The sequence below is a fragment of the Thunnus thynnus genome, chromosome 12 (assembly GCF_963924715.1).
Source record: "Thunnus thynnus chromosome 12, fThuThy2.1, whole genome shotgun sequence".
NCBI classification, from domain to species: Eukaryota; Metazoa; Chordata; class Actinopteri; order Scombriformes; family Scombridae; genus Thunnus; species Thunnus thynnus.
This window is the reverse complement of record NC_089528.1, coordinates 3,686,396-3,699,445: the sequence shown is the minus strand read 5'-3', so window position 1 is coordinate 3,699,445 and position 13,050 is coordinate 3,686,396. Positions and strand designations below refer to the sequence as shown.

The 13,050-nt window shown below is 40.2% G+C and overlaps 1 protein-coding gene across 3 annotated transcripts in view; it reads left to right on the top strand.

The window, feature by feature from the left end:
- The window catches only part of agla (amylo-alpha-1, 6-glucosidase, 4-alpha-glucanotransferase a), a 30,436-nt gene that overhangs the window by 10,716 nt on the left and 6,670 nt on the right, over window positions 1-13,050 (top strand). For 2 of the 3 annotated variants that reach the window (XR_010930859.1, XM_067604834.1), the window contains exons 7-25: window positions 539-650; window positions 1,033-1,159; window positions 1,246-1,348; window positions 1,909-2,006; window positions 2,593-2,732; window positions 3,265-3,452; window positions 5,575-5,698; window positions 7,410-7,573; window positions 8,023-8,124; window positions 8,653-8,808; window positions 8,961-9,111; window positions 9,218-9,342; window positions 9,448-9,560; window positions 9,711-9,845; window positions 10,894-11,024; window positions 11,725-11,861; window positions 11,984-12,117; window positions 12,313-12,488; window positions 12,729-12,831. Coding sequence is in view for 2 of the 3 variants with exons in the window: in XM_067604834.1 (XP_067460935.1) it covers window positions 539-650; window positions 1,033-1,159; window positions 1,246-1,348; window positions 1,909-2,006; window positions 2,593-2,732; window positions 3,265-3,452; window positions 5,575-5,698; window positions 7,410-7,573; window positions 8,023-8,124; window positions 8,653-8,808; window positions 8,961-9,111; window positions 9,218-9,342; window positions 9,448-9,560; window positions 9,711-9,845; window positions 10,894-11,024; window positions 11,725-11,861; window positions 11,984-12,117; window positions 12,313-12,488; window positions 12,729-12,831 (2,519 nt within the window). In the remaining variant the exon portion in view is untranslated. Of the gene's footprint in view, window positions 1-538; window positions 651-1,032; window positions 1,160-1,245; window positions 1,349-1,908; window positions 2,007-2,592; window positions 2,733-3,264; window positions 3,453-5,574; window positions 5,699-6,059; window positions 6,184-7,409; window positions 7,574-8,022; window positions 8,125-8,652; window positions 8,809-8,960; window positions 9,112-9,217; window positions 9,343-9,447; window positions 9,561-9,710; window positions 9,846-10,893; window positions 11,025-11,724; window positions 11,862-11,983; window positions 12,118-12,312; window positions 12,489-12,728; window positions 12,832-13,050 lie in introns of all 3 variants that reach the window. The other variant, XM_067604835.1, reaches the window with a different exon arrangement.

The following is a 13,050-nucleotide window of genomic DNA, read 5'->3' as shown; positions in this document are numbered from 1 at the left end:
GTAGCAGAACAAAAATTAGATTTGGAGTTGAAAAAATGTGTAGGAAATGACAAATAGAATGTGCTTGTCTCTGTTTGAAACACCAGAGAGCTCATGGATTGGTGTAATCTGTGGAACGGCAGGCAGATGAGAAAGGAACTGTTGTATTTTTGTCAGTATGTGACTTTGAATGTGTTTTCCTGCATTATTAACTGTTGGTAGTGAGTTTGATGTGAGTAAAGTCTGAATAAGTGATGTCCACACTCAGATAAAGAACACAAAGAAGCTTTTTGTTATTGTGTTACATAATAATGAATAACCACTGACAGGATTTCACAGGGATGTCGGACTACTTGCTAAATGAAAAGCCAGTGAATGAAATCACTATGAGGAAACAACACAGTTGGTATTGCTGACTAACATGAATTGGCACATCTAGTGAAATACTCTACTTGCCAAACACTTGCAGTAAAAGCTGTAGTCACAAATATTTTCATTTGATGAATTATAATCTTCTGTGTTTGCCTGCCTGTTTTTTTTGTCTCTCTGTGTGTATCAGGCCATCCGTAGTGTGCTGTGGATGGATGTGTATCCTGAGATCAAACTGTGGGAGTTCAACCAGGTCAAAGTGGAGAACACTATCAAGCGGTTCAGAACCCTGCTGCAGGACGGTGTGTAGACACATCACCACTGAACATTGTAAAACCTCATAATGGTTGGAGCGCTTTTAAAACATGCTAAAAACAAGATTTTGCAGGTAGATTTTAGTAGTTTTTTTTAAATCAAAATAACACAGTTCAGAGAAGTATCTCTGCTCTGAATTCTACACTATTTATCAATAAAAACATCACTTGAGGTGTGTTTATATATTGTACAATGCTTATGATATGTCCTTCTGAGCCATAAGAAAAGTCTTAAGAAGTTTTTCAAACTGACAGATACCTGAACCAAGACAGACAGCAACACAAATGTCTGTCTGTTCAGTGACTAATGATGCTAGTATAGAAACATCTGCTTAAAATGTTATTTAACAGATCTTGTGTTTGTTTTAAGGCGCCAAGCCGGACCATAGTAAGACTGGAGGGAGGAAGGGCCTGAGGATCATCAAGGACCCACATTACCGTCGTTATGGCAACACAGTGGACATGGACTCTGCTCTGGAGACATTTGTACCTCACAGGTCTGACTCAAAACCATAAGCTGTTACTGTTATTTTTAGTTTAAACAATGTATGTAGCGTTTGTTTAATGTTGCCTTTCCTTACAGCGACTCTCCACAGCACATAGAGGACTGCTGTGGTTGGCTAAGACAGAAGCTGGACGAGCTGAATGAAGAACAATACCACATCATGCACCAGCACCAGGAACAGGTAGGGTTAAGTGTAATCTATCACCAGGCAGGGTACCTGCTAATGGCAGAATGCAGTACAACAGCATAATATGAGCAAGCACTTAAGGAAAGGTCAGACATGTCACAGTGTAGCAGCCACACATGAGGGCACATGGGAGCCAGCTGGAGCCAAACCTGACACCTGTTGGCATGGCACTGTACATACTGTGCAAAGCTTCCACTGAAGAGTTGAAAACATCAGATATGTGTGGAGTGATGATGAGACTGTAATCTCAAAGTGAATACTTGAAACAGAAATGTCAAATTTCCATCACGTTTTCCACATGGTTTTCCCTTATTTGAGCTTTGACTGCCGCTCTTTTAATGATGTCATCTCATTGTGTCCTCTTCCTCTATAATGGTTCAATGGCACTGACTGAAGATTTATCACCACCAACTGTTCATCTCCTATAATTCACACAACAGCAGTGGATAGAAATGTCGCCAATTTTCTTGAAATTCAATAAAAATGTGTGCTACAGTGTATTTGGATAGAAAGTTGGCAAATGTTCATTATGTTCTTTCTCATTTTTCCTCCAGGCTGCCAACTGTGTTGTGGGAAATGTAGTGTATGAGCGTCTGGCTGACCATGGCCCCAAACTGGGGCCTGTTACCAGGAAAAACCCTCTGGTTACCAGGTAACAGGTTTAAAGAGGAATGGGATAGATACAGTATGATATGCAAAGAATATCAACATCTGACTTTAATGAGTCAGCTTTTGCCATGTTTGATATGGATTGTTTTTTATATGTTTTATTACCAAACTATATGAACTACTATACACTAACAGAAACAAAATAAGCCTGTGTGTTGGGAGGAATTAATACACAAAGCAGCAGGGATGACACAGGATGAGTGAATATCAGTTGTACTTTCCATCATTGAGTCCTGAAGGAAAAGGGATTTCTTCAGATGTCGATGTTTCTGCTCAGAGCCCTCACTTTGACACTCAGGGATGAATTTTGTGAAAATTATATACCAAGTAGTTATTCAGAAATACTGCACCAGTTCAACCCTCATTCCTATTTAAACTAGTTGCACAACTCAGCCTTTTACTGTCAGTTACTCAAGATAGCTTCCTCCTGTTTGTGAACTGCAACAGTTAAGGTGGATGATAGAGACACATAGTGATGCCAAGTATAAATAGCAAAGCTAAATCATTTCCCCAATAGCAGGATATGAGGTTCATGATAATATCTGAGTGTTTTCATCTGTCTATCTCAGGTATTTCACCTTCCCATTTCCGGAAATGACTCTGGCGCAGGAGATGGTGCTGATGGACCAGCCAGACAAGAGTTGTCACTTCCTGGCTCACAACGGTTGGGTGATGGGTGATGATCCGCTGCGCAACTTTGCTGAACCAGGTAAACATCAGGTGCAAAAACAATAAAGTGAGAGGAAAACATACTGTAACTAAGACAGGCAGTGGAGATCAGATTTATTGGATATATTTGTACATCCAATGATTTTAATTCATTTATTTATCGGATACAACAATGTAGACGTTTTGATAACTGCAATCCTTTGATTTGGAAATAGAAGCATATTCTTTTTATTTGTCCAATTGCCACAAAAAAGCATATTCTGTTCCATTTGCATCAGTTAGATATGTTGTTATATTGATGTGTTCATTTAGCAGTGGTGCACCACCACAGCAACAACATTACCACCACTGCAAGAGATAAAGATTGTAATTTAGCCTTAATGTTATCTAAAACCAAAATGTAGTCCAGATGCTTTAGAAGAAGTGATTATATAGCGATTAAAAACATTTCTGTTTGGTATGAAACACAGTTGGATTTGTATGTTTAAGATGAGAATAAGCTAGTTTCAGGTTACATGTTGAACTGTCTGAATGACTGTGTGAGTGTTGGTGTGTTTCTCTGCTCCCTGCAGGTTCCAACGTGTACATACGTAGAGAGCTGATCTGCTGGGGTGACAGCGTCAAACTTCGCTATGGCAAGGGACCCGAGGACTGCCCATACTTGTGGGCCCACATGCAGAAATACACCGAAATCACAGCCAAATATTTCCATGGAGTCAGACTGGACAACTGCCACTCTACACCCTTACATGTAGCTGAGGTATCGTCATATAGTCAAGTAGATGTGTTTAAATACACTGAGAGACCGAAAAATTTAAAAATCCACGTACACTGTAATGAAATCCACTGCAGTTGAGCCCCATAGAAATGAATCACAGACACTAAAAACTAAAGTCTTTGTCTCAGCAAACATTGAACATTCTGAGTTAGGCAGCATGTATTGCAGGCTTATCGTTTTACATTACATTACATCAGACAGGTGTCTATTATTTTATTTTTGACTATTTTTTTAGTCACACTGCATAATCTGGATAAATGACAAACATATTGACCTGTCTGAACATGTAAACAACCAACCCTGTAGTAAATGTTCCCATTTCTCAGTGTAAATATGTTACATCATGGTGTAACAAAACTAATCCAAAGAGAAAATTTGCTCAGTTAGTAGTACACTGTACCCCAAACAAGTAACAGAAGTATATTTTTATACTCAAAAACAGAAATAATGTGGAGATGTGTAAACATATCACATTTACCTTGAATGTGAAGTGTTCATCTTTCATTTTCCCACATAATTGTCCATTGAAAGCTCACTTAAAGACCCATACTAGTGCATAGTTATGGGAGCAATATGGCGATGAGCACAATGAGCACACAATGATCAGGTGATTCCTGCTGAAGTTGATGGTCTGGATTTTGAATAGATGCAACTCCTGGATACCAGCTACATCCAATCTTACTAACTAATGTACCATCTGCTACACTTTGCTGCTATAAACCTACTGTGATCTCATGACACAGTTAAATAGAGCGGAATGTACCCTAAAATAGAGGAGAGGGTTATCAGCGTGACAAGATTATTATAGCAAGTTTAGCTGACTAATATCATAAACATTGTTCATATAGCTAATAATCAAACTTCAAAACTGATGTTGCTCCAAGATTATTTTTGTTATGTTTAAAATTAGCTCCCGCATCATTTTATTTAGTGTGTTTTCGGTGATTGTCATGGAAACACAGCAAGCTACACTGGCATGTTGAAAACGCTTTGCTGTTGCTGCCACCTGAGTAGCACAGCTGCAGCGGTGTTTACATGGGAAACAATGGAGGCGACTGCTCACTCTCTGAAAAGTGCTAAATTGAATATTCTTAGCTACATTAGGTTATTAAAGCTACAACATGCCATCCTTTTGTCTCTGAAATGAAGTCTAGTGCATTTGCAAAGCCTCCACAGGTGTTCAAGTAACTGATAGTACAAAACAACACTGATGTTTACTGTGTTTGAACATAGTTTTACTGCTTTTTTCATGCTATTAGCTTTCATTGTTACTGTTGCTCACCTTGACAGACACAACAGCTCACCACTAGCTTAAATAATATCATATACCTACAGAAGACATACTTTTCCCAACACCACTGACAGACATTTTCATGCCAAGGGCAGATTTAGACATGAACACATAGAAACACAGGCTGATATAATGTTTGTATTGTCTTTATTTACTGTATTTACATCAATCATCATATAATTTGTATATTTTAGCTTTAAAGTCACAGTGACATGGAAATGAGAGTGTTTAGCTTCTTGAATCAAATCCTAGAGATGTGATTGGTTTGCTTAAACGTGGGAAAGGCTTAGTGAATACAGTGTGATCATATGTAGTCTGTATATAAAAGTAAAAATAATGTTAAAATGTATATATAGTCTATGAGCACAATATGGAGCTGCAGAAAGACATCAACCGTATTCTTGAAATGTAAATAAATGTATATTTTGCTAGCTGAAATCCAATCCATCACTCTGCTAGCTACACACAAGCTAATAGCCAAGTATGGTGTTATATGATGAGTGGGGTTAGTCATTCCAAACCATATTGTGTTCAAGATGAGTCATCACTAATATTTTAATGTTTGACAGGAAGAAAAAAAGACAGATTTTGAAAATTCTCCAAAATGATAAATATGATAAATAATTGAATAATCAACACAGGGACACAGGATTAGGACTTTTTCACTTCACCTTGTATAGACTGGTTTTATAACACTAAAGCCCAGTCTTTTAACTGCTGATGCATATTTTAATGTAATTAACGTGTTTAATGTGTTAACCACTGACTCTTCCTCTCTCCCTGTCTGTAATGCTGGTGTATTGTCTCATCCAGGCCATGTTAGATGCAGCCAGACTGGTCAGACCCAATCTGTATGTGATAGCTGAGCTGTTTACAGGCAGCGAGCTCATTGACAATGTGTTTGTTAACCGGCTGGGAATTAGCAGCCTTATCCGAGGTACAACTCTCATGCACGAACTAACTTCATGTTTTTGTCTCTTTTCTTCTCTTCTCACTGCATTGTGCTGCATTGTGCCTCTCCATACCCAAACATCCCCTCTGTCTCTCTATCTCTTTCTTTATTACTCTTCACTGTCTGTGTTCTTTGACTGCATGTTGTGGTTACTTTGAGGCCTGTTATCACTAACCCCTTCACATTAACTCTCCTCCTCCTCTTCCTCTTTTTCCCTTTTTCCAATCTTTTTTTTTTTTTGCTCACCTTCTGCCCCCTCCCTCCGTCCTTCCCTCCCTCCTTCCCTCCCTCCTTATACTGACCTCTTGCACTGGTTTCGGTGTGTTGCCTTGCTTTGGTTGACCAGTACATGCTGGACGTGGCCAGAACAGTGTGTCCTAACCTGTATGTGGTGGCTGAACTGTTCACCGGCAGTGAGGAACTGGATAATATCTTCGTTACCGAGCTAGGGATTACATCACTGATAAGAGGTACAGTCCTGCATACACCTACATATACTGTACTGTATATTCAATAACATTGACAAAGTAGACAGTTTGGGATACCAAGGTAGGTATTTATGTTGCTTGTATATGCTATTTACTGTTGGTGGATACAGATTGGTGGCAGTAAAAACCAACATGCAGTGTGTTAGTGAGGTGTTGTTATCCCACGAGTCTCCAGAGCAGCTTCAGTGCTCCTTGTCAGAGATTCTCCAAGTGTGTGTAACTCTACTGGTGGGATGAACAGCATTCTTCCAAAAGACGAGTGGTTTCATTTTCATACTCATCAAACCATTCAGTGAGTGATCATTCCCTGTATGGAAGCACCTGCATTTGTTATGTTTCTGCACTCATTTATCTGCATTTTGTCCTGTCTGTATTTAAACACAATTCCCAAAATTACCCTCTGACATTAAAATAGCAGATTATATGCCATAAATCCAGTTTAATATAACATCTAAAAACTGTTTTAAAAATAAGAAACGATCTGGACCAATCATGCCATGAGCTTAGTTCAAAATCAAATCATATCAAAACAACTATTGTCCACCTTTGTTGCGTGAAAGCAGACATTCATCTTAACCTTGCATATAAGCATACATACACTGGTGACTGAAAATTTCTTAAAGTGGTGAGCCATTAGTCATAAATTCCACATTCAGAAAGTGGGAGGAGAAAGTGTGAGAAAGTGTTGTTTGGTTTCTTTAATGCAGTATACAGTAAGTTTGACATTTTTCAGTAACAGCACAGATACTATACTTGAGTCCCAGTACTGATACCAAAATGAGACTTTTTCAAGACTTTACTTTGAGAAATACAAACATCTTTTTCTGCAAAACACCGTATGTCATGTGTGACACGCCAAAGCTTTGTCTAAATAAAATAATGATTTAAAGTAATATTTAAATCAGGAACTGTCTGATGAAAGGAAAAGTAATGAGATTACAAATCTGACCAGACTTTTGACAGTTTTCAATAGTACCACAGACACATGCCCAGCCTGCTTCTGTTTACTTACAGAAGCATGTGTTGTCCATCAGCTCTCAAAGTCCAAACCTCTCAGCTCGACAGATGAGGTTTTGGCCACAATTGCACGAAATGCTTGAATTTGTGGACTTGCACGCGGTGCATTAGCAGTATGGATTGTGATAATGGTTATACCCACAATGCCTTCATTCTCTGTCTTTCTCTGTACCCCTGCCACCATTTTACAGAGGCCATGTCAGCTGGTGACAGCCATGAGGAGGGCCGGTTGGTATATCGTTATGGAGGCGAGCCAGTAGGAGCCTTTGTTCAGCCCAGTCTCCGCCCACTGATGCCCTGCATCGCCCACGCCATGTTCCTTGATGTAACCCATGACAACGAGTGTCCCATACAGGTGGGTGTCTATCCGTGTCAGATTGGGTTGGGGTTGGGTGATTAAAGATGCTGATAACCAATTGTTGGCTGGACTGGCCATGGACCAGCCCTATAACGCAGTTGTCCGTGACTGAGTGAGTGATGAAGTTTCACCATTGGTTGGCTGGCCGAGTGCTAGCGTTTCCCCATTGGCTGTTGCTCTTTCAAAATGAATTGCCGCAAGATGATGGAAGTGGAGGACAGCAGCACAACACAGAGTGGTTGTGTTTCCTGCTCCAAGCTCTTACGATCCCAGCTCTGGTGTTAAATGCAGCAAAGTTGGCTAAATTCCTGTTTCCATAATTCCTGCAATGTTTAAAATTCCTATGTAATAGTGGACAAAATTCTATTGCTGCTATTTTTACTTAACTGCTCAAAGACTCATGAAGTAAAACATAACTTAATGGACTCTCTGTTTATGTCATACAGCTGCGTTCAGCGCTGGACTCTCTGCCCAGTTCTGCTATCGTCTCTATGGCCTGCTGTGCTACTGGCTCCACCAGAGGATACGATGAATTAGTACCACATCAGGTTAGTTGTGTTTTTCTGGTCACTCAGGTATATACATGCAAGCTGATTGTACGGGAGGATCTACCAAATGTCTTTTCTATCTTCTATATAAATGTAAACTGGTTACAACATATACCTGTTCTACTACTTTCATTACAAGGGGAGCTGATATTTGGGCTGGGTAATATGGTTGAAATCAATACTGCATATTTACTGATATCAATATACAATATATCATGATATAGTTAATGTATGCAAAAATCACATAAGAGATAAAAACCTCCAAGTTGTTTGTTCCATGACTGTAATGGCCTCCATGTCATCCATTACATGGAACGACTTGGAGGGTTTTATCCTGCTTTTAGTGCACCATGGCCACTTGATACATGGTATAAATGGCATATGTCATGGAATTAAAAATACCACCAGTTGTTCATTTATATTACTAATTTTGATCTCTTAATTTGGACTACAGACTTTTGCAAAACAATAACACAATATGATCATATCATCATAATACAAATCCACTGAAAGTCTTTGTGTGTGTAGATCTCTGTGGTGAAGGAGGAGCGTTTTTACCCCAAGTGGAACGCTTCTGCATCCCCCTCCTCCACTGGTGAGGTTGGACCCCACACTGGCATCGTAGCCGGGAAACGGGCGCTCAACAAGCTGCATCAGGAACTGGCTGCCCAGGGATTCATGCAGGTCTGTGTATCACACTCTTTCAATAACAGTGCTTTTAGGTCATTAGGCTCTCCGTTAAAGGTGCTAACATGCAACACTCTTGACTTGCTGACTTGCTGATAACAGGCAGAACTTTAATCTCTTAAACCTAATGTGAATTATCTCCTCCACAGGTGTATGTAGACCAGGTTGATGCAGATGTAGTTGCAGTTACTCGTCACTGTCCCAGCACCCACCAGTCTGTGGTGTCAGTGTGTAGGACAGCCTTCTGGAACCCCAAAACCCACCAGTACGGCTCCAACGTCCCACCAATGTTCATACCTGGTAGGTGATCTCACTAAAAGTTTGTGATGCAATCAAACATGTATTTCTGTTTTGATTATTGATTTACTATTATATTACATTACATTATATGATATTATTTCTCCAGGGAAGATAGAGGAAGTTGTGTTGGAGGCCAGGACAGTGGAGAGGCATGCTGGGAGCTACAGGAAGGATGACAAGCACATCAATGGCATGCCAGAATACACAGTGGAAATAAAAGAGCATATACCGGTAAATGATATAATGATTGCAGTTTTGTCTTCATATATATTGAATAGCTGAGTATATTCCTGAAACAAATGAACATATCAGTAATAATATTGATTGAATATATAGTTACAGGAGAGTACAGTGGTGAGGCACGCTGGGGTGACATCTAAAGGTCGATCAGAGTTTGTGCAAGAACTCACCTTTCAGAAATTGACACCTGGCAGCGTCATCGCCTTCAGGTAAAACACAAACACACTGCAACACATACAGTAAGATATCAATAAAAATTGCTAAGCACATGTTTTTATTACAGGGACATTTACTTGCTTTACTAGCTTTATAAATGTGGACATTTTTACATGATGGTCATCTCTCTGTCCTCCTCACAGGGTCAGTTTGGACCCCAAGGCTCAGAAGCTGGTTGGGGTGCTGAGGTACTATCTGTCCCAGTTCAGCCCAAAATACAAAAGAGGCAGTCTAGTAGATGAAAACCCACCAGAGGCCCTGCAGAAACCACTGGCACAGTGAGTCGGCATGGACCTGAACACACTCCTCATACCTTTTCTGTAACCATTTTCTATTTCTGTATCTGTATTAAAGGTTAAATCAACCTTGACTCATTTGTTTAGTTTTCTAGATGAAATAAATGATGATACTGTAGATGAACAGAAGCACTTATTAAAGATCAGTTCTCTGATCTGTTAACTTAAGAGTTTTTCTGCTGACGATGAGCCAGTACAGTATTTTGTGAAATGGCATGGGTATTTTTTTTGTTATCAGTTTGAGAGTTACACAGCTACTTCTCATGTAAACCTCATGTAATCTCACGCTACAGTACATGGGATGCAGGGTGCAGCTGCAAAATTCTCAACAATTCCAACTTACTTGTTGTTTCTGAAGCATTCAACCACATCTTGAGGCCTTCCTCCCCTGATGGAGCTACGGGTTGAAAGCTTCGAAAACAACAAGTAAATTGGATGTTGTGTTGAGGATTTTTTTGTTAAGGGTTAGGGCTAGGGTTAGGGTCAGGGTTAGGGGGTTAGGGTTAGGGTTAGGGGGTTGGGGTTAGGGTTAGGGGGTTAGGGTTAGGGTTAGGGGGTTAGGGTTGGGGTTAGGGTTAGGGGGTTAGGGTTGGGGTTAGGGCTAGGGTTAGGGGGTTAGGGTTAGGGTTAGGGTTAGGGGGTTAGGGTTAGGGTTAGGGTTAGGGGGTTAGGGTTGGGGTTAGGGTTATGACACTTCAAGCTAAAGCTTTATGCTTGTTGTGACCAGCAAACCCTTCAAGGAACTTGAATCAAATACAGTATGTTCCCTAACTTCAAGCACATGAGACAACAAAAGATCATGTACTTTGGTTGCAAGTTGTATTACTGGGTTTAAAAGCATACCCTCATGGATTATCTGTACAACACACAGATCTACTGTGCCAGGTTTAAGGAGCTGGCAGAGAGCTGCGTTTCTGGCTGTTTTTGTTGGGGTTTTTTTACAGATAAAAAGTTTGGTGTGGTTTGAGTATTTTATTCTATAAAGCACCATATATAGACTCTTAGCTTTGTGTGTGTGTGATTTCCATAGGCTGATGTCGACGCTGACACTGGCAGACCTGAATACCCTGCTGTTTCGCTGCGACTCAGAAGAACAAGAGGATGGTGGAGGCTGTTACAGTATCCCAGGATGGGAGACCTTCAAATATGCTGGACTACAAGGTACAGTAGATACATTAATTAATATATGAACTGATAACCAAAACCAGTTACACATAGCTTTTACGGTAGTATAGAAGAAGTATAAACAGTGTACTGCAAAAACTATAATATTCTCCAAAAAAATAGCAAGAATTAAATATCCTATAAATAGAATTAAATATCCTATAAATAGAATTAAATATCCTATGTAGCTTTGTAGTGGTCAGATTACAAAGTTTCATTACAGTGAATATGCAAGATGCTTCTGACATACCATGCAATGATTTTACCCTGCTGTCTGGAAAAACAGACACATACGCACACACACTTAATATGTAGTTAGACTGTGTGCGCCCATTTTCACACAGTGGTTGAATGGTAAAACGGTAAATGGAGTGCATTTATATAGCGCCTTTCTAGTCTTCTGACCACTCAAAGCTCTTTTACACTACAAGCCACATTCACCCATTCACACACTGATGGCAGAGGCTGCTCATCATGAGGAGTTTTTCTAATCATTCACACACTGGTACAGCCTTCAAGAGCAATTTTGTGTTCAGTATTTTGCCCAAGGATACTTTGACATGTGGACTGGAGGAGCTGGGAAATCGAACCGCTGATCTTGTGATTATTGGACAACCTGCTCTACCTCCTGAGCCACAGCCACCCTGGTATTTGTCACCGCAGGTGTGTAAATATATCTGTTGTTGTGTATCTGCAGGTCTTATATCTGTGCTGGCTGATATTCGTCCCAACAATGACCTGGGCCATCCTGTGTGTGATAACCTCAGACAAGGAGATTGGCTGATAGACTTTGTCTCCAACAGACTGGTACACAGAGGGGGATCACTGGCACAGGTAAGGTTTTAACAGGGAGTTAAAAAAATGGTTCTGAAAACTGTGGTGTCTGAGGATTAACACTTTGTCATGATATGCTGATCCTGGAACAGATCATTTATTGCAACATTGTGTGTCTGCAGGTGGGTCAGTGGTTGGCAGCCATGTTCGACTACCTGAAACACATCCCGCGCTACCTCATCCCCTGTTATTTTGATGCTATCCTGGTATCAACCTACACCACGGCTCTGGATGCAACTTTTAAACTCATGTCAAGGTACGTGATGTTGTGCACTCATGATAACTATGAACATCCTCAGTCATTTGCGGAGCAGTTTTTTAAAAGTTTTTATGAGATTTCGATGGTGGAAACTGTCTTTTTTAAAATCTAAAACAATGAATTTGAAGGACTGAGTCATTGAATGAGCACATTTCCTGCCTCGCTGGAGCTTCTGTCTCTTTGTTCCCTCAGTTTCATCCAGAAAGGCTCCACCTTTGTGCGACACCTGGCGTTGGGTTCGGTCCAGATGTGCGGTGTCGGACGCTTCTCCGCCCTGCCTCCCCTTTCCGCCAAAATACAGGACGTCCCCTATCGCATCAGTCCAATCACAAACCACAAGGAGCAGTGCTGTGTCTCACTGGCTGCAGGTAGACTAACAACAGAGACTTTATTATGTTGTTTCTGTGGCAATAATTACGAGTAAATACAATAAAATATCAGTTTTATCAAGCTTGCATTGAAGAATTAATTGATGACTTCATGGTTTTTGATCTCCAGAAGTGTGAGATGAAGATGAAATTAGATATTTATAATAATATGTATATATATACAGTAGGTGGGCAGTCATTTTGCTGATTTAACAGACATACTAATTGATATTTTCTCAGGTCTCCCTCATTTCTCTGCTGGAATTTTCCGTTGCTGGGGCAGAGACACTTTCATTGCTCTCAGAGGACTGATGCTGCTTACTGGGAGACACGCTGAAGCCCGGTATGTGTGTGTGAGTGTGTGTGTGTGTGTGTGTGTGTACTGAATAATTCCTGATGAGACATTTTGAATGTATAAGAAGTTGTGGGATTCTCTTTTTCATGAATAAGATTTTGTGTCTTACATAATAGCTGCTTCAGATGTCTTTTAATTTTGAATGTCAGCGCTAAATATAATTTGTCTGAGTATCAGCCTTCAAAGCCCACAGTGACTAAACTCTAA